This window comes from Ranitomeya imitator, chromosome 1, assembly GCF_032444005.1.
Source record: "Ranitomeya imitator isolate aRanImi1 chromosome 1, aRanImi1.pri, whole genome shotgun sequence".
Lineage (NCBI taxonomy): Eukaryota > Metazoa > Chordata > Amphibia > Anura > Dendrobatidae > Ranitomeya > Ranitomeya imitator.
Genome location: NC_091282.1, coordinates 374,947,355 through 374,968,604, shown reverse-complemented (window position 1 = coordinate 374,968,604; position 21,250 = coordinate 374,947,355). Strand labels below are relative to the sequence as shown.

The 21,250-nt window shown below is 44.2% G+C and overlaps 1 protein-coding gene across 1 annotated transcript in view; it reads right to left on the bottom strand.

Moving 5' to 3' along the window:
* The window catches only part of MYH7 (myosin heavy chain 7), a 60,442-nt gene that overhangs the window by 18,388 nt on the left and 20,804 nt on the right, over positions 1-21,250 (bottom strand). Inside the window, exons 12-23 of the mRNA XM_069761805.1 lie at positions 16,967-17,085; positions 16,695-16,844; positions 14,761-14,931; positions 14,143-14,452; positions 11,828-11,898; positions 9,037-9,124; positions 8,409-8,526; positions 8,208-8,331; positions 7,801-7,937; positions 2,660-2,915; positions 375-617; positions 121-297 (exon numbers count right to left, since the gene is read on the bottom strand). Coding sequence (XP_069617906.1) covers positions 121-297; positions 375-617; positions 2,660-2,915; positions 7,801-7,937; positions 8,208-8,331; positions 8,409-8,526; positions 9,037-9,124; positions 11,828-11,898; positions 14,143-14,452; positions 14,761-14,931; positions 16,695-16,844; positions 16,967-17,085 — 1,964 coding nt within the window. The remainder of the gene's footprint in view (positions 1-120; positions 298-374; positions 618-2,659; positions 2,916-7,800; positions 7,938-8,207; positions 8,332-8,408; positions 8,527-9,036; positions 9,125-11,827; positions 11,899-14,142; positions 14,453-14,760; positions 14,932-16,694; positions 16,845-16,966; positions 17,086-21,250) is intronic.

Here is a 21,250-nt window from a genome sequence, read left to right as displayed (position 1 = left end):
CTCCCCCCGTGAGCGCGGCCGATCGGCTATGACGTACTATCCCGTCCAGGGTCAGATAAGCCCAGGGCACCTCGACGGGATAGTACGTCTAAGGTCACAGAGGGGTTAAACGTTACTTACATCATCAACCTGTTGCTCCAGTTTTGCCTTAGCTTTAGTCAAAACGTTGACTTTATCTTCTTCCGCTTGAAGGTCATCCAGTGCTTGTTGATGGGCCTCTTGGAGAGCCTTTTTTTCCTTGGTTAACTTGGCAATTATCTCATCCAACCCTGCCATTTCTTCTGTTAGATTTTTAACCTGTTAATTAAACAGTTACAAAGTAATAGTCCATAAGATTTATTAAGCGGTTCAGGTATTAAATAATTATGTCTTACCTTATTTTCTGTGGCATGTTTCTCCTTTTCTACTTTGGCTAATGTCAGCTCCAGGTCATCAATATCCTTCTTGAGCTCAGAACACTCGTCCTCCAGCTTCCTCTTCTTAGCTGTCAGTTCTGCATTCATCTCCTCTTCATCTTCCAGCCGTTCTGTCTGCTCTTTTAGTTTAGCTTCCAGTTGGATCTTGTTTTTAATAAGTTGCTCACATCTCTCCTCGGCATCTGCCAAGTTATCTTGCTCCTGCATTTAATTCAGATGATTAAATATTTGCATGTCTTTTATCTTTCTTAACTATTCTTATAACTTAAATGTATCGCCTATGCATGGTATGCATAGGGTAGGGATTAAAGGGTGCCAGTCAGGCCCCACAATGTTGTTAAACTGACCCCATAACACTTTAGAGACATTTTCTACATTAAAATAATGTTCTTGTTTCCTACACAAATGTACAAATGTGTAAAAAACGGTTTATTCGCAAATACATTTGCTCATGCTCAAGAATCACATGACTGAGAAGACGCCATGGACAAATGGACAATGCTGGACGCACACCCAAAGGGATATTATTTCACCACCTGCGACCGGACTAGTCTGGGTAGTAGACCTACCACCGAACTAGTCCTGATTAATTTTCAGGCGACACTGGCACTATGTAACTTTTTATTAACCCATATGCTCATTTACAAGTGCTTCTCACAAAATTAGATCATCATAAAGTGAATTTATTTCAGTTCTTCAATACAAAAAGTGAAACTCATCTACTATATAGAGTCATTACAAGCAGAGTGATCAAGTGCTTATTTCTGTTAATGTTGATGATTATGGCTTACCGCAGAACTGAAATAAATTACCTTTGTGATGATATTCTAATTTTGTGAGAAGCACCTGTATATAGGACATCACAAACATTACGTTTGCAGAAATACTATTCTAAAGGGTTGTGGTGGCAGTTTAAAATCTGACATGAAACTTTAGGAGATACACACGTCATGCCTCACTCTTCAGGCCCTGCAATAACCACAATATACGGTAATGTATCACAGTGCATTAGTTTTAGGCCGGGTTCAGATGAGCATACGTAAAATAATGTAATTTTAATCCAGAAAAGAATGACGATTTTCATTGGCATTCCATTCATACGGCATTAATTTTTTTAATCAAAATTTTAAAAAATTTACAAACCCAAATACAATGTTCTATGTTAAGAAATGTAATGTATGCGTAAAAATTGGATGCAATATGGATGATGATCCATATGGGATCTACCTTTTTGGTGCATTTATAAATTTGAATAGGTGAGTCTCATCCATGCGAGTCTCACCCAAAATACAAAAACGTACTAGTGCATGCTGTGAATTTTTCCATCAGAACTGTCATCTGAACTGTCCTACTGTATAACATTGCTCCATATTCTATCTGATTTTGGCAAAGCATATGGCAAGGCTCATTAAAGGGTCGATATTGACTTGTGGGATTGCTACTTCCAATAGATGGACCTAACGTTCTAGTCCTCTTTCTCTCAGAAGAGGCAACTTACTGATCTGATTTTAACAGATGTATAATACTTTAGCAGATGTATAATACTTTAGTATGAACGAGTCATTAGCTGCAGTACTGCAGATTCTATCTAAACATATGTTGCTCATAATTTGAATGCATTCTAGCATAAACCCTGATCAATGCTGTTCAAGGCCCCTTCACATTAAGCGACGCTGCAGCGATACCGACAACGATTCGGATCGCTGCAGCGTCGCTGTTTGGTCGCTGGAGAGCTGTCACACAGACAGCTCTCCAGCGACCAACGATGCCGGTAACCAGGGTAAACATCGGGTAACTAAGCGCGGCCCTGCGTCACCGCTCTGCTTTCCGGCTCACAGCCAGTGCAGGAGGAGTGCAGAGCACAGCGCTGGAGGACAGACGGCTGTAGGTAAGTATCTAGTGTTTGTTTTTTTTACTTTTAGCATGGTAACCAGGGTAAACATCGGGTTACTAAGCGCGGCCCTGCGCTTAGTTACCCGATGTTTACCCTGGTTACCAGTGAAGACATCGCTGGATCGGTGTCACACACGCCGATCCAGCGATGTCAGCAGGAGTCCAGCAACGAAATAAAGTTCTGGACTTTGTTCAGCGACCAACGATCTCCCAGCAGGGGCCTGATCGTTGGTCGCTGTCACACATAACGATTTCATTAACGATATCGTTGCTACGTCACAAATAGCAACGATATCGTTAACAATATCGTTATGTGTGAAGGTACCTTTAGAGTAATGATTAACACTCACAGCATGAACTTGAAGCTGCAAATCATTCTTCTCTTGTAGTAAAGAGACCATTTTCTCCTCTAGCTCCTTGCGTCGAGCCTCAGATTTTTCCAGGGCTTCTTTCAGCTTCAGGAACTCTTCCTTCATAGTCTGCATTTCTTTCTCTGTCTCTGCACTCTTGAGCAGAGGCTTTATCTTAAAGTATAGCTTCATCCATGGCCAATTTTTGACACCCATGAAAGCTCTGATGTTCCACTGGATCACCAAGAGGGCATCTCTGGAAATAAATAAAGCCTGAATTATATAGGGTACAGGATATCAATTGTTTCCAGGTAGGTACAGGCTGCATTCTGCTTTAGAAAAATGTATATTTATCCAGATAATATCTAGGACAATGGTTCTCAACTCCAGTCAGGCTCGGACTGGCTTATAGGGGGACAGAGGAATCCCCCGGTGGGCCCCTGTGCAGACACAAGCCCCCAGCCCCACTATATGGTTAGTACTTGGCATAATTCACATGATTTAGTCTGTACAGAAAAAAGTAGCATCTCATCATTCATTAACCAAACTATCTAGTTTATTATTATATAGAGATATAGGTAAATTTGTGACCGAGGGTAGTGTAATATTTGTATGCAGGTCAAAAGTGGGCCCCCCAAAGTCAATGTACTGGTGGGCACTTGGCACCTCAGTCCGACACTGACTCCAGTCCTCAAGAGCCACCAACAGGTCATGTTTTCAGGATTTCCTTAGTATTGCTCAGGTGATAATTTCATCACCTGCTCAAGCATTCATTCCATCACCTGTGCAATATTAAGGAATACATGACCTGTTGGTGGCTCTTGAGGACTGGAGTTGAGAAGCACTGATCTAGGAGGTGAGCAGCTAAAGGTACCTTCACACTGAACAACTTAACAACAATATTGCTAGCGATCCGTGACGTTGCAGCGTCCTGGATAGCGATATCGTTGTGTTTGACATGCAGCAGCGATCTGGATCCTGCTGTGCCATCGTTAGTCGCAGCAGAAAGTCCAGAACTTTATTTTGTCGCTGGACTCCCGCAGACATCGCTGAATCGGCGTGTGTGACGCCGATTCAGCGATGTCTTCACTGGTAACCAGGGTAAACATCGGGTTACTAAGCACAGGGCTGCGCTTAGTAACCCGATGTTTACCCTGGTTACCATTGTAAATGTAAAAAAAACAAACAGTACATACTTACATTCCGGTGTCTGTCGCCTCACCGTCAGCTTCCAGCACTGACTGTGAGCGCCGGCTGTTATGACCTGGTGGTCAGGACAATAATGGACCTGGTGGTTAAGAGCACACGGAATGACCTGATAGTTACTGATAATAAAGGACGAGCTCTGGGACGTGGGAACTCTGCTGACCGCAATCCCTAATCCTATCACACACACTAGAAATAGCCGTGGATTGCTCCTAACGCTCCCTATGCAACTCGGCACAGCCTAAGGAACTAGCTAGCCCTGAAGATAGAAAAATAAAGCCTACCTTGCCTCAGAGAAATTCCCCAAAGGAAAAGGCAGCCCCCCACATATAATGACTGAGTAAAGATGAAAATACAAACACAGAGATGAAATAGATTTAGCAAAGTGAGGCCCGACTTACTGAACAGACTGAGGATAGGAAAGGTAGCTTTGCGGTCAGCACAAAAACCTATAAAAAGACCATGCAGAGGGCGCAAAAAGACCCTCCGCACCGACTCACGGTGCGGAGGCGCTCCCCCTGCGTCCCAGAGCTTCCAGCAAGCAAGACAACAATAAAAATAGCAAGCTGGACAGAAAAATAGCAAACCAAAGAAAATACAAGCAGGAACTTAGCTTCTGCTGGGAAGACAGGTCACAAGAACGATCCAGGAGTGAACTAGACCAATACTGGAACATTGACAGGTGGCATGGAGCAAAGATCTAAGTGGAGTTAAATAGAGCAGCCAGCTAACGAATTAACCTCGTCACCTGTGGAAGGAAACTCAGAAACACCCACCAGAGGAAGTCCATGGACAGAACCAGCCGAAGTACCATTCATGACCACAGGAGGGAGCCCGACAACAGAATTCACAACAGTACCCCCCGCTTGAGGAGGGGTCACCGAACCCTCACCAGAGCCCCCAGGCCGACCAGGATGAGCCAAATGAAAGGCACGAATCAGATCGGCAGCATGAACATCAGAGGCAAAAACCCAGGAATTATCTTCCTGACCATAACCCTTCCACTTGACCAGGTACTGGAGTTTCCGTCTCGAAATCCGAGAATCCAAAATCTTCTCCGCCACATACTCCAACTCCCCCTCAACCAACACCGGGGCAGGAGGACCAACGGATTGAACCACAGGCGCCACGTATCTCCGCAATAACGACCTATGGAACACATTATGGATGGCAAAAGAAGCAGGAAGGGCCAAACAAAATGACACAGGATTGATAACCTCAGAAATCTTATACGGACCAATGAAACGAGGCTTAAACTTAGGAGAGGAAACCTTCATAGGAACATAACGAGACGACAACCAAACCAAATCCCCAACACGAAGTCGGGGACCCACACAGCGCCGGCGGTTAGCGAAACGTTGAGCCTTCTCCTGGGACAATGTCAAATTGTCCACCACATGAGTCCAAATCTGCTGCAACCTATCCACCACAGTATCTACACCAGGACAGTCCGAAGACTCAACCTGCCCTGAAGAGAAACGAGGATGGAAACCAGAATTGCAGAAAAACGGCAAAACCAAAGTAGCCGAGCTGGCCCGATTATTAAGGGCGAACTCAGCCAACGGCAAAAAGGACACCCAATCATCCTGATCAGCAGAAACGAAGCATCTCAGATATGTTTCCAAAGTTTGATTAGTTCGTTCGGTTTGGCCATTTGTCTGAGGATGGAAAGCCGAGGAAAAAGACAAATCAATGCCCATCCTAGCACAAAAGGATCGCCAAAACCTCGAAACAAACTGTCAGAAACGATGTTCTCCGGGATACCATGTAAACGAACCACATGCTGGAAAAATAATGATCTTTACTTTTTGAACAGGGTCACCTGAGGAGCGAGGTTTCAAGGCAAGAAACAATTTACAATTATTTCTGAAATTCAAGAACTTAGATCTATCACCAAAAAACAAATCAGGAATTGGAATCCTAGGCTCTGACATCGGATTCTGAACCACAAAATCTTGAATGTTTTGTACCCTTGTAGTGAGACTATCCATCCAAGAGGACAGACCTTGAATGCCCATGTTTACACCTGTGTCCTGAACCACCCAGAGGTAAAGGGGAAAAGAGAGACAAAACACACTGCAAAGAAAAAAAAATGGTCTCAGAACTTCTCTTATCCCTCTATTGAGATGCATTAGTACTTTGGGCCACCTGTACTGTTATGACCTGGTGGTCAGGACAATAATGGACCTGGTGGTTAAGAGCACAGGGAATGACCTGATAGTTACTGATAATAAAGGACGAGCTCTGGGACGTGGGAACTCTGCTGACCGCAATCCCTAATCCTATCACACACACTAGAAATAGCCGTGGATTGCTCCTAACGCTCCCTATGCAACTCGGCACAGCCTAAGGAACTAGCTAGCCCTGAAGATAGAAAAATAAAGCCTACCTTGCCTCAGAGAAATTCCCCAAAGGAAAAGGCAGCCCCCCACATATAATGACTGAGTAAAGATGAAAATACAAACACAGAGATGAAATAGATTTAGCAAAGTGAGGCCCGACTTACTGAACAGACTGAGGATAGGAAAGGTAGCTTTGCGGTCAGCACAAAAACCTACAAAAAGACCACGCAGAGGGTGCAAAAAGACCCTCCGCACCGACTCACGGTGCGGAGGCGCTCCCTCTGTGTCCCAGAGCTTCCAGCAAGCAAGACAACAATAAAAATAGCAAGCTGGACAGAAAAATAGCAAACCAAAGAAAATACAAGCAGGAACTTAGCTTCTGCTGGGAAGACAGGTCACAAGAACGATCCAGGAGTGAACTAGACCAATACTGGAACATTGACAGGTGGCATGGAGCAAAGATCTAAGTGGAGTTAAATAGAGCAGCCAGCTAACGAATTAACCTCGTCACCTGTGGAAGGAAACTCAGAAACACCCACCAGAGGAAGTCCATGGACAGAACCAGCCGAAGTACCATTCATGACCACAGGAGGGAGCCCGACAACAGAATTCACAACAGCCGGCCGGCTGTAAAGCACAGCGGTGACATCACCGCTCTGCTTTACGGCCAGCCGGCGCTCACAGTCAGTGCGGGAAGCTGAGGCCGGGGGACAGACACCGGAATGTAAGTATGTACTGTTTTTTTTTTTTACATTTACAATGGTAACCAGGGTAAACATCGGGTTACCTACGCGGCCCTGCGCTTAGTAACCCGATGTTTACCCTGATTACCAGGGGACTTCGGCATCATTGGTCGCTGGAGAGCTGTCTGTGTGACAGCTCTCCAGCAACCACACAACGACCTAAACAGCGACGCTGCAGCGATCGGCATCATTGCCTATATCGCTGCAGCGTCGCTTAATGTGACGGTACCTTAAGCTATAGCAATCCTTTTATCTAGTGATTTGCTACATAAGGGCTCATTAAGGCATCAGTGATTTTTTTATCAGTATTTGTATGCCCAAACCAGGAATGTCTCCAAAACACAGAACAGGTGTCTATCTTTCAATTACAGTTTTTCTCTACGTGTTCCACTCCTTGTTTTGGCATACAAACACTAATGAAAAAACTCCGATGTCTTATTGAGCCCTAAAGCTTCCTTGGTTTAGAACCAGATGGCATTTCCATTTTTCTTTTCCATGATAAAAAAAACAAATTACAGCAGTGCTGGATCCTTCACATGATACGTATGGTAAATGGCATCCACCAGACCTCATTTTAGGTGCCTGCTGTGCTGCTTTCTTCTAGCATGCATGAAGGAATCTGCAGTTGAGCCTCTGACATAGAAATTAGCCTAAGGTTTTGGTTACATTTATGGAATTCTCTGCTTATACACCAGTTGTACAATGGAATTAGTTTCTTTATCTAATGTTTTAGTAATTATATATATCATACCTGATTTCACACAGTCTAGAAATGTATTATGCAGAATAATGTCAGTAAATTGTACATTTTCTAATTGCATCTGTGCATTTGTTCGCCTAGGTGTTTTACCTGCGCTCCACAATTTTCTTAAATTCTATTCTGGAGAGGACACCTCTGGACTGAGCTTGTATTCGGGTAATGATTCGAGAAAGTCGCTCATCTCGCATCTCTTCCAACTGACCTAACAAACCAGCCTTGAAGAAGACCTGTAAAAATAATAATTTTTTTAGGAAAATTGTTGACATTTATTTCAAATTTTGACTTGTTTAAAGTGGAAATATAGGACTGGAAAATATGACTGCTTTTATTCCAGAAATGGCCTCTCACTTGTCAATGGGCTGTTTCTGGCATTGCAGCTCAGCTCCATCGGAATGAATAGGGGCTTAGCTGTAATACCACACAAAACCTGTGAACAAGGGTGGTGCTGTTTGGAAAAAGGTAGTCAAATTTTTCGACTCTTGTACAGCCTGGTTTACCTTGGTGTGCCCAAATTTGTACTGAGTATGATCAATTTCTAGAGAGGCAAGGAGTTTCTCTGCGCCTTTCCTACTGTCTATAAACTGTCCTTCTGGAATAGCTGCAGGGTTCAGGATTCGGTATCTGGAAAACAGAAAATATGTAAAGCCGATGTGGTAAGAAATGTATTTTGTCATTGTGCAACATTGTCCTCCTCCTACCTTTGCCTAAAGTCTCCATATAGGATACGGTTAGGGAACCCTTTCCTGCAGATCCGGATGCCCTCCAGCACACCGTTACAACGGAGCTGGTGCATCACCAGACGATTATCCATTACACCTAGAATAAATGAGAATATAGATATTCTTAGAATACACGCAGAATCATTAACACTACAAAACTTGTAAAAGATTTCTATATTTCATTCCTCGATTTTGTAAACTAGTCAGAAGGGTCCGTTGGCGGATAACTGATCACACAGCATCTTCATGTTAGGTCCACCAGTTACCATTTGTTATCTATGGGAATATCTGCTAATAAATGTCCAATTGGTATGCAGCGCCACCACAGGGGAATCCAAGAGTTACATAGTGACAATCAGGATGATTCCGTTGCGTATTGTAATCCAGCGCATCACAGGTCCATAAGACTGGAGCTGCTCTGCGTAACCGCTCTCCCCTCTTAACTCTAAATTTCCTAATAGGGTACATAAAAATGGCTTCTCTTTCTAGGTAATGCCTTTGATACGAATTCCTTTTATATGTGATTTATGACTGTTTGTTTTGTAACATGGACACACTAAATGAGATGATTGTGTGAAATAACATGAACTTATTCTAAGCCAATTACCTGGGGATTTGGATTCATTAGGAATAATACAGCGAACAAAATGAGGGTGAGTGGAGCGCAGATTGGTCATCAGCTTGTTCAGATTCTCCTAGGGAGCACAGAATTAACAAACAGTGGGATAGTGCATGTTATTAATAACAGAGAAGATCAGGAATTTGGTAACAAAGAAGCCGTATTCGATTTGTAAATGTCAATCCCGCTGCGGAATTTAGAATCTACAGCTGAAAATAACAATATACTCATTTTATATGCGGTAAGTAGCACTTATTAACTACTTACGGACTGCCCAAACACTATAAGTATCTAGGCAGTCTGCGTTCTAAAATGACACCGCGTAGCATGGCAAATGTCACTGCATAGAATACGAGGCGCCCATCAGTCATGTGATCGATGAGTGTGGGGGGGAAACAGGAGTAAACCAATCAGCTCTTCTATGCAGGCAGGAAGCTGAGTTTCACCTGTAATTGGTGCTAATTGACCAGTCCCAGTTACAGGGAAGTGCAAATAGAAAAAAAAAAGGATTTCAATGTTAAAATGCCCAGCAAAATACTTTTAGAACCTTATAGAGGAGGACAATGTCTAAAATAAATGAAAAAAATGGAAACGTCTCTTCTTATGGAAAGTGACATGCCAGGGTAAGGAGACTTAAAGGCATTGAATGCTTCTCTGGGAAATTAAAATACAAATTGCCTGTTCAAAGAGGAAGAGGACTAGAAATCTAATCTAATAGGTGGCACTAGAGTTCTAGACCTTTCCTCTTTGAAGAGGCAATTTGTATATTGAATTTCCAAGATGAGCACTGCATGGCCTATAAGTCTCCTTACCCTGGCACGTCAGGCATGCCACTCTCCACAAGGAGAGACATCACCTCTGGCAACACCCTGAAACTGCAAATTGAGATTCTGGTTTGGCTTTTATCCAAAGTAACGGGAGCAAGGCTTGACATTGACTTTTAGGATTGCTACTTCCAGTAGGTGGCACTAGAGTTCTAGTCCTCTTCCTCTTTGATGAGGCAATTTGCATGTAAATTAAAAATAAATACATGACTAAATAAAAAAAAAAAAAGATGCCAATATAAATCACTGTTACTAGCCCTACCCCACTGAAAAAAATCACAACGTGTCTGATATATAAAAATGATTTTTACAGAAATGGAAAGATTTTAAAATGTATTGTAATGGTCCTTTGCCATCAGAAAAATAAAAAATACATGCAAAACAGACACGTATTTCCTTCATTTTCATATCAATATCCCTCTATATACAGTATACGCAAAAAGAGAAAAAAAAGGCAGTTGAAAATAATTTATAAAAATCAGGCTCTATATATTCTGAATATATAATGCAAAGATTATTAGTTAAGATATCTCATGCACAATATATACTAATCAAGCCCTCCTCACACAACCGGATCAGGCGAATTTTGCCGCCGGATCAGTTTTTTTTCCCATAGACTTGTATTAGTGCCGGATTGCACCGGATGACATTGCACTTCGTCCGGGTTTTCACCGGATCCGGCAAATCTGCCGTTCCCGGTTTCTTGAAAAAACGTCCACAGCAACGTTTTTTTGTCTCTGGCGAAAAAGCCTGAAGCGCCGGATCGGGCGCTTCCGGCTGTTTGCTAGAATAGAAGCCTATGGGAGCCGGAAGGTGCCGGATCCGGAAAAAGGCGGATTCGGCGGCCTGATCTGGGTTTTTTAAACTGAACATGCTCCAATTTTTTTTTTCATCCAATAATCTAGATAGGCTAGCCGGATCCGTCAAAAAAACGGATCCGTCACATCAGTTTTTCACAATCTGCGCCGGATCCTGTTTTTCCAACATTTAGCCTGACACTGAAAACCTGATGTGTAAAAGTAGCCTTACAGTAGCAGCAGCCACTACACAATTACAGAGTTACGCTATTCTGCTCCATGTACTGCTGTCCAAGCCTGAGCAGATATCAGATGATCAATGGTGGTGTCGGACCCCCATTAATCTTTATCAGTGACCTTATTCTATGGCCAAATCATAAACATGCTTCTAGGGTAAAAAAAACATCTGTACATGTGAATCCAACAACACAATAACCTGCAGTATATGCTCTATGCCAGTGTCATGAGTCCCAATTGCTTAATAACATAAAGAGTAACTGTCCTTTACATTTTTATTTCATAAATGAAGAGTACACATGAAAATAGGCAACTTTGTAATGTATCTTATCAGAGAAATCTGTTTCTGGATCGATTATTATTCATTCTCAAAATTCTCAATTCCTGGGTAAAATCTGTATTCAGTGAAGACAAATTGTAATATTCCTGAGATAGGAGATGGCAGTAACTATTGGTAAGATTCTATACAAATGGTCGGATTCTAGCTCCCCCTTAGCTTCGCCCCTCTACATAGAGTCTTATCAGCACCAACTGCCATCTCCTACCTCAGTCATTTAAACATCTGTCTTCATTGAACTCAGATTTTAGCAGAGAAATTGGAATTTTGAAAATGAATGATGAATCTTGGCAGAAAAAACAATCACATTTCCCTGATAAGATATCTTACAAATTTTCTTATTTTCATGCGCACTATTGATTTATGCAATAAAAGTTAAAACGACGGTTTCTCTTTAATGTCACTGGCTCTATCATGTCGCTGCTGCAGTCGGTCGCAGACCCTGATGGAGGCAGCACTGGAATGAGAGATGTGATCGGTAAGATGAGTATTGTTTTTTATCACCCAATTTCAAAGACAAAGTCACTAAACATCAAAGACAACCTCGTTAGCTTTTATTATGTTGTGGATGTACAGTCACATACCCGGTGCAGAGCTGACACTGTCTGGAATGAGGAACCCTTCTTCTTACTGCCTTTGCCCTTGGAAGCTTGTTCTGAGGAGTGCAATGAAACAGAAGCATGTTCGAAAATAAAAAAAAAAACACAGCATTATTAATTTTTATGTATAGGGAGAATAGAAAAAAACTTGAGAATGAACCTGAATATCAGAAACAGACCTCTCATACAAACACTTTAAAGGGAATCTGTCAGCAGGATTTTGCAATGTAATCTGAGAGCAGCATGATATAGGGTCTTGATAGCCTGATTCTAACAATGTGTCACTTACTGGGCTGTGTGTTGCTGTTTCAATAAAATTAGTGTTTTATCAACAGGAGATTATCACTAGAGGACTAGTTGTCTCGCGTCTCTTAGTCAACTGCAATTTAACCACACCCAATCACTGATTAGCAACTGTCAATTTACAGTGTACAAGGAAAGCTGCCAATCAGTGGTGTGGGTGGGGTTATACAGGGATCAGTACTCTGAGCTCTGCTAGATGCACAGCAGAGAAAACAGTGATTGCATCAAAATGATAGCAAACAGACCAGCAAGGGACACATAGCTTGATTTAGGGACTCTGTCCCATCATAATCCTGCCCTAAGATTATCTAGCAAAAAACTGGTGACAGATTCCCTTTCAGTAATTTACCAACTGCACTATATATTGAGAATTATTTACTAAATTTAAGGCTAGAATTACATGTGTAGTTTTTAAAGAGAACCTGTCACGAGAAGAAACGCTATTAACCTACAGATATGACCATTTATTATCACTTAGACCCCCACTGCCGGGAGGAAATTAACTTCCGGTAGCGTTTGATTTTCAGTCACGGGTGCGGCACCGGTGTTGTTTCAGCTCTGAGTATACAGAGTAGTGGCTGTAACTGTGACGCCAGCACTGACTGACAGCAGCTCAGCATTAGGGCTGTCAGTCAGTGATAGGTGTGTGGTTACAGCCACCGCGCTCTATAAACAGAGTGACTGAACCTGCACCGACGCCGCCCCTAGAACTGAAACCTGAATGCCACCAGAACAAATAAAGTTAATTTGCTCCCGGCTGCAGGGGGTCAAAGCCCAGGCACCAGGCAGAGCCCAATTAACCTGCAAATTAACCCCATATCTGCAGCTTAGGCTACTTTCACACATCAGGTTCCGACGATAAACGGATGAAACGTGAGGTGAAATGAGTTTTCCATCAGGAACCATCAAATATATAGTTAATTCAAAATATTGTTTGTCCCAGCACCACACAGTAACAAGCTAATAAAAGCTCATAATATGGAGAGGGCTGATGGTAATCTATTGGCTATAACCTATGCAATCAACCTATTTAGGTTCATCACAAATTATATAATTCCTAAAGTGTTGGTCTTCTCTGAACAACTCTTTCTCTAGAGGGAGTCATTGCATAGCGTATACACAAAGGCGCTCTACTCGACTTTTTCCAGCAGTCCCATAGATGATTAATGGAGTTGGGACCGAGGATGGTCACCACTAGGGTTGAGCGAAACGGATCGTTCATTTTCTAAAGTCGCCGACTTTTGGCAAAGTCGGGTTTCATGAAACCCGACCCGATCCCTGTGTGGGGTCGGCCATGCGGTACACGACTTTCGCGCCAAAGTCGCGTTTCGTATGACGCGCTTGGCGCCATTTTTTCAGCCAATGAAGGAGCGTGGGCAGAGTGATGACATGGGTCTTAGGGGCGTGGACGCCTATCGTCATCTTGTCGCTTGTGCGCTGTAGCGATTTGAAATGTGTAACACCAGCTTTTCTGTTCAGGGACGGAGGGGAGAGGGAGAGGGAGAGGGAGAGAGAGAGAGAAAAAAAAATAATAATAATAATTACCCATTGACTTTGCATTGGGGTTCGTTTTTCGGTTGATCCCCGACTTTTCGCCATAATCGGCCGATTTCACTCGACTCGACTTTAGAGATAGTCGGGTTTTGCGAAACCTGACTCGACCCTAAAAAAGTAAAAGTCGCTCAACCCTAGTCACCACCACCCAATTCATGAATTGGCTCTACAGAGCCAGTTTTTTGGGCTCCAGAGTCAGTTCCCTGGATCACTGGGGTCCCTACAGATATGGCATAACTTAATGACCTTTTAATATCTGCTTAGAATGACGATTTCAATGTGTAATGATGCTATTTGTTCTGAGTAAGTAATATGCTGTGTGCATCCTAAAACTGCGCTAGTATTTCATGTAGGTACCCATATATGTATATGTGCTGCTGACAGAAAAGCGGGCACAACTTTAATAGTATCATACAATAGCACAGCATTTTTTCCATCTGTACCTGATTCGGCACTAGCATAGTTGGCGAAGAGATGAGCCAGCAGCTTGAGGGATGACTTCTGGTACAGCCCTACCACAGTCTCATTCAATGGGTCTTTGTTCTTCTCCAGCCAGCCAAGAATGTTATAGTCCACAGTACCAGCATAGTGGACCAGAGCAAAGTGAGCCTCAGGCTTCCCTTTGATGTTCCTTGGTTTCTGGAAGTTGTTGGACTTGCCCAGGTGATTATCATATAGTTTTGCTTTGAAGGTCATGTCAGAGGCTTTGGGAAACATGCACTCCTCTTCAAGGATGGACATGATACCCATAGGCTGTGGAGAACCACCAAACAAAGCCCAATAAGTAACACATAAAACGAAGAATGTAAAAACTGAATTAATTGATGTTTCCTCTGTAATAATTACTTATACTTCATGTCTCCTAGAAAATACATAGAGGTCTGTGAAAAATATAATGGAAAGGGAACCTCTTAATTTATAGGCAATAGTAAAGCAATAATTAGAAAATAAAGCTAAAATAAATGACCTCTAGTCAAAGGATACAATTAAAAATTGCACTCCTTATATATCACAGTGTGATACAGGACTAATATATGACTCCATCGTTACAATGCTCTCACCTTCTCTATGAGATCAATACAGGCCTGCAGGTCCATGCCAAAGTCTATAAACTCCCATTCTATCCCCTCCTTTTTGTACTCCTCCTGCTCCAACACGAACATGTGGTGGTTGAAGAACTGCTGTAGCTTCTCATTAGTGAAGTTAATGCAGAGCTGCTCAAAGCTGTTAAACTAGAGAAAAACATATAAAAAATTATAACATAATAAAAAATAAGATCCATAGTAAAAAAAAATCATGGAAATCAATATATTTCACTAACTAAATCAAATGGATTGTCTACATCGGCCATTTTTGGAATCCCCATACAAATGAAGAAAGAGATGTGTGCATGCAGACACCTTTCCTCTGACAGTGGTACATGATGGGCCCCACTCTGGACCCACTGGTGTAACCCACAGCTATCATTTGTTTATGGCATACCCTGTGGTGCAAGATAACCTTTTTATTTATATTGCTGTATACATTTAATAACCCTTTAATTCATACTCCTAGCCTCCGAGTCTAGTATATTGCCTCGCATGGCAGATGTGCCTTTCTCAGTGACCTAAGTGTATCACATATTAAACGTTGGGAAATAAAGGCCAGCATGGTGGCTCAATGGTTAGTACTGTAGTCTTATAGCACTAGGGTGTTGGGTTCTAATACCACCATGGATCACATCTGCAAGGAGTTTTCATGCGAGTTTTCTTCTACGCTTCAAAATCATACTGATAGGGAATTTAGATTGTAAGCCCAAATGGAGACAGAGATAATGACGTCTGTAAAGTGCTCCAGAATTTTTTTTTGTGCTAGATAAGCAAACATAATAAATAAAAGATGTACTGCAGAGAAAAAAGTGGAAACAGGTTCAAATTATAGTAATGATGAATTAATATAGTGTTAGGGCTAGCGGAACACACCAAATTATAAGAGAGATGGTATAGGGTGCGTTCGCAGCCCGGGGTCCACCGTGCAGAGATGGAACCTGCTGCTGAGTAATGACAGACTATATGGCGGTACAATGTGGATACACACATGGGTTAACTTCACCCTGTGTGAACGAAGCAAATCCTGTTGCGTCACAGGGCCACGGTACCGCACCAAGAGCGCAAGCAAGGAGTCACAGAACTCTGTCCCAAGACACAGGATTAGAGTACGTTCAGACCACTTGAGCTCGACACCGCAACTGGGGTGTAAAAGTAACAAAATATAACTTAAAGTACAAGAGTGCATGCTGTGCTGCTTTGGCGGACGCCACTAACCACCCAGACTTGGGATAGGAAAGCGCTCTATAAGAGCACGGCGCCGCACTGGCGGTTACAGCAATAGACGCTGTATCGTGTGTCTTTATGTTGACAGCTTAGTCGGACGCTAGACAGCAAGAATCCACCTTTTGCGAACAGTCATACACAAGGGAGGTGATTTTAAAGAACGACTTGCACTCATCAACACACACACGATTCCAAATGTTCACTAGCGCATGGCCGTGCGGCCATGCAAACCTTTTATAGCTGCAGCAAGAACAGGACCTTCCCAGAAGGACCAATGGGAGTCAGCCACAGAAGAAGAACACCTTCAGGACCTTCCTAAAGGACCAATGGGATTTCCTACAGTATCTAAGCATGTGACCCTTGATCTCCAATGAGAGATCTTGCCCTGGGCATGCTCAGAAAGGGAAGAGCAGAACAGTCCATGAAACACCTGCTCTCCGCTGCCCAGTACTGGCTACAATGGCAGAAGATGGAAAGTCAGCAGTAACCAGTCGTCCAGTATCAGCCTGAGCTAGACGCTGGGACCGACGTCTCTGCTGAGCAGACTCCACTGCGGCTGGAGAAGAATGGGAGACCACAGTGGAGATGGTTCGAGATTCCCCCTGTGCAGAGGTGGGATCTCGACACTTAACATATGGTTTATAGAATTTTCCTTTATTCTAAAATTTCAGGCGTTTACTTACATCGAAGATCTCAAACCCAGCAATGTCCAGCACCCCAATGAAGTATTGTCTTGGCTGCTTGGTCTCCAAAGTGGTGTTAATCTTCACGACCATCCACAAGAACATCTTCTCGTACACTGACTTGGCTAGAGCACCAGTGGCATAATATAACTAGAAGACATTCAAGGTGATGTTACAGAAATACAATACAAATATTAATAATACTGTAACACTTTAGTATAATATCATTATCCTAACCTAAAATATTGAGAACAAGTATATATGTAACTGACCTGTTGGACATTTTGTCCTTTGGTGACATATTCATTCCCCACCTTAACCCTAGGGTGGCACAAGCCCTTCAAGAGGTCGGCAGAGTTCAGGCCCATTAGATAGGCAGCCTTATCAGCCTCTGAAAATACACAGTTTATATAGTAGAAAATGTTTAATATGCTCAACGCCAATCCTGCAGGTCACAGTAGCTGAGTTCCTGGGGAGCATTGAGAAGTAGAAAGGTGCCATTTGGTTAACATTGTTAGTCAGCAATAACAGAAATTGTATGGGGACGAACAATCATACCAGCAATCATCTGTCCACCATTACTGATGGTAACAGCTTCATATAAATTATACCTCCATGTAATTGGAAGGAGATAAGCACTGATCACCTTGCCATGGTGGTAAGCTCTCATTACCGGTAGATTATCTTCTAGTGATACTTTTTCAAACTAGAAAATTAGGCGTACATGGAGCTAAGGGTTAGTATATCACTTTATGAAATAAATACACATGAAAGGAATTATGACAACATGATGTAACATGACATAATATGTTTATATAACAAGCTTAACATATTGTCAAAAATTTCCAGAAATGTCTAAAAAAAAAGTTGAGTTCTGGGTTGTAGGATCCCAACTTGCAGAGCAAGATCCCATAACCCTCCACGGCCCTTCTCACTGAGAGAGCGAAATCTTGCGTGTTAGGGGTCGCTGACACTGTCGCATATTCTCTCGTGCGAGAAGATCGGGACAATTTTGCTAATGACACTCGGTCCAAACTCTGTCAGAGTTTGAGCTGTGTGATATCTGCGTGTGATCCCATTATCTTGCATGAGAGAATCGCAGAAAAAGTGCAGAGAAGATGGAGAACTTAATTCCTCCATCTTCTCCATTTGTGTCTGTGAGCGCAGTGCAGTCCGATATTTTACACGCAGCCATAAACTTACATGGGTGAGCGTGATCTGAATATCGGAGCCACTCGCAGAATGCTACTTTTGTTTTCTCATGCCAAATCGGCTTGAGAAAATAATCGCAGATCAGCACTGCCCCATAGTAAAACATTGCGCCAAGTGCTTTTGCAGCGCCCCAGAGATCCGGTCGTTGCAGTATAGTGCTGTGCCACTAAGGGGAGCAGCGGTACGTCTGATGGCACTAAAGAGTTCTCCTGACCAGGTATCACTAGAACACATTACACTTCATACTCCGGCCACTAGGGGGAGAAAAAGGCTTTATTTATTGGGCCACTCCTCACACTGGTAAAACTAGGGGCTGGGGAGGAAGTTAGTCAGAAGCTGACTGGGTTGGAACCAGGCAACATCCCGTGGCAGGGGGTGTTGCAGGGAGAAGGCACAGGGGGGTCCCTGTCAGGCGTGGGAACCTGGCAGGTGCCTAGCGAACAGAACGTAACGGAACCGCGCCTGCACACCTTGCGGCGGTATCCTAAGAGACACGAAGGGAAGGATATTGTGTAAACATGTAAACGAGATCAGCACAAAGGAGAGCCAGTAAGAGTCATGCCGAGAGAGGAAGGCAACATCTTACTGAGGCGCGTAGTCGGTGGCCGGATCACCGTAGGAGTAACTGACTTCAGGCCTTACTTCAAATTCCGCTGGACAGTTAATCATAGGTTGGCTGTCTACCTTCTACACCTACGAAGACATAGGGGCAACATTGGGAGAGGGGCGTCTCTAGGGTCCCGGAAGACCTCCAAGCCTTCCCGTCATACGGGTGGCATCCTAGCCATAACAAATCTGGGGACGTTAGAAACTAGTAATATCTGGAACCAAAGAACGAGAGAGAGAACAAGCTGTAGAGAACGAAAGAACGAGAGCAGCAGTTGTGAGGACTATTCCGAATGCTCAGCAGGGTAGGACTACAACACAGGCGCTATTGGTAGGCAACGATTTCCATCTGCGAGGGAAACTCTGGATGTGCCCATCGGACCGGCCGGTCTCTGAAAGCCCTGTTAAACGTACTCTGGATAGAGGATCCTGAAGCCATCAGTAAAGAGGTAAAGAGACTGCAACCTTGTGTCCTCATTATTGACTGCACCTGACACCATCACCATCTACATATCTGGGAAGCCCTGGGGACACACTTCTCTTGTGGGAAGTGAAGTACCGGCTGGGTACTGAAGGTTATTTATACTCAAAATGTTATTTAAAAATATTTAATCTTGTTATTGTTTGTAACGTTTAAGCGTCCTCACCTCCCATAAAGAACAGCACCTTTTCTATTTACTTGTTCTTAGCATTCAAAAATTTTGTATGTCTTTCACTGCATTATATTGTTGTTCTTCTTCCCAGTCCAGGAGTACTTCCTGCAGCTGCCATCCCATCACCCCAGCGGACCCCACAGAAGCGTCGGTCACCCTGACCGAACACCACAGGTGGCGTCACGAACCCTTGACAGACTACTCCAAAACCTTTATTGGATGCCCCTTAGCAGGGTCACGACCGGGTCCTGCCACCGTGACAACCGAGTGACCGAGCAGAAAGGACCGGTACCGAGTGACCTGTGGCCCTGTGTATGGGGGCGCTCCAACTTGGCGTCACGAACAGGATCGTACTTAAGCCTAAGAAGCAGGTCATGTGTGCCTTGGAACTGTGATTGAGACGTGTTGGAATTGTGATTTATTGCAAGGACTGTGAATTGCTATTGGCGCAGGATTCCCGCCAAAACCACCACCATTGCCTCGCCACGAGGAGCGCAGGAGAAGAAGGAGGGCGTGCCATGGGAGGAGACTATCAAAGTGGCGCCAGAAGTACTGACCGCCCCCTCTGATTACTGTTGCGGGAGGACGATCTCCCCTGAAGCAGAGGAGAACCTGCCCCCTGAGTTGCACCGGTGGGAACCAAGGCAAGGAGGAACTCGACCCCCAGGAAATGGAGGAGCCGCGTGGGAGTGCCATTGCAGATCCCGGAGAGGGGATGACGACCAAAGGGTACCCGAGCGGCGAAGAAGTGATCCTGGCTTGTCCCCGCCAACCGGAGGAGGACCCAGACTTCCCAGGGTCGCGGGCGGAGGAGCCAAGTCAGCCTATCCCAAGCGTGGAACCAGCCGATGTGAAGCTATGGAGATCGGAGCCGCCACCGAGGGCCGCGGCCGATTCCAGCGGCCTTATCAACGGAACCGATCGGCATTGGTGGAACCATATCAGACGGAGGTACGGAAAACGCCCCTGCCCTGATGACCTATCCGGTTCCCGCGACAACTCCCCGTCCTGACAGCGACCGACTCCCTGCCCCTGAACTGGTGGCTATAACCCCCGGCACCATGGAGAAGCTGGTGCCTCCGCTCCCAACAACTATGGGGACACCACTGTGCGTGAGCTCCGAGGGGGTGATCTTCCAATGGGAATACCCGAGGATAGGGCCAGACGGGGCCAGACAGGAGGGCCTCAGCATTGCTGCGCTCACCTGGGAACAATATAAGCAATGCCTGATTTTACACTGGAAAGACCAACAAGAGACAGAACAAAGTGACCCACCGAAAGTACCAGAACCAAAGACAGGACGTAATAAAGGAAGTCCGGTAAAGCGGGGAACTGTGGTAGCCTTTTGCCCGAAGCGGGGTTGGGGCTATATACAGGAACCGGGGCTACCGACGGAAATCTTCTTTACTAGCTACAACGTGAAGACCCCACGCCGTGATAGATGGGATAATCAACTGCTGTATCAGGGGGATCAGGTGACCTACACCCGCTATCGGAGTGCGCAAAGGTGGTGCGCCCAGAATGTTTACCGATGCGAACCGGTAGTGGCGCCACCTGCTATCCTGACTACGACTAACCCGGATTTGACGAATTCCACCCCTGTTACCACAGTGTGCATTATTGCCGCTACTGAACTTGCAACCAAAGCTGACATTCGGATCCAGACACCGGGTGACCTGGCCGCACCTGAGAGACGAACCCACGACAAGGACACTGCAACGGGCGAGAACACGGGACCGGAACTTCCGCGGCCGGGAAGAGTCCTCGACCGATGGATGCCTTGCAACCTATTATAGGAATAAACCTCGAAGATCAGAAATATGTACATAGTTCACTGTGTTCCTGCTGCTACCCTCAACCCGTAGGGGTTAGAGAGAGAGTCCTACTGAGAGATGTAGAAAGATGGTCGGCACAATGGCAGTAGGCTCAGCCGAGGAGCTAGGCGGTCCTGCATTGGTGAAGTTGGAACGGAAAGAAAGTTTAAATGTTGTAATATTATTTTATGGTAGGCCTTTAGTGGGTTCAGCGTATACGCCCTTAAAGGAAGAGTTAGTTTATTGTTCAAAAATTTGCACTTAGTAGAAT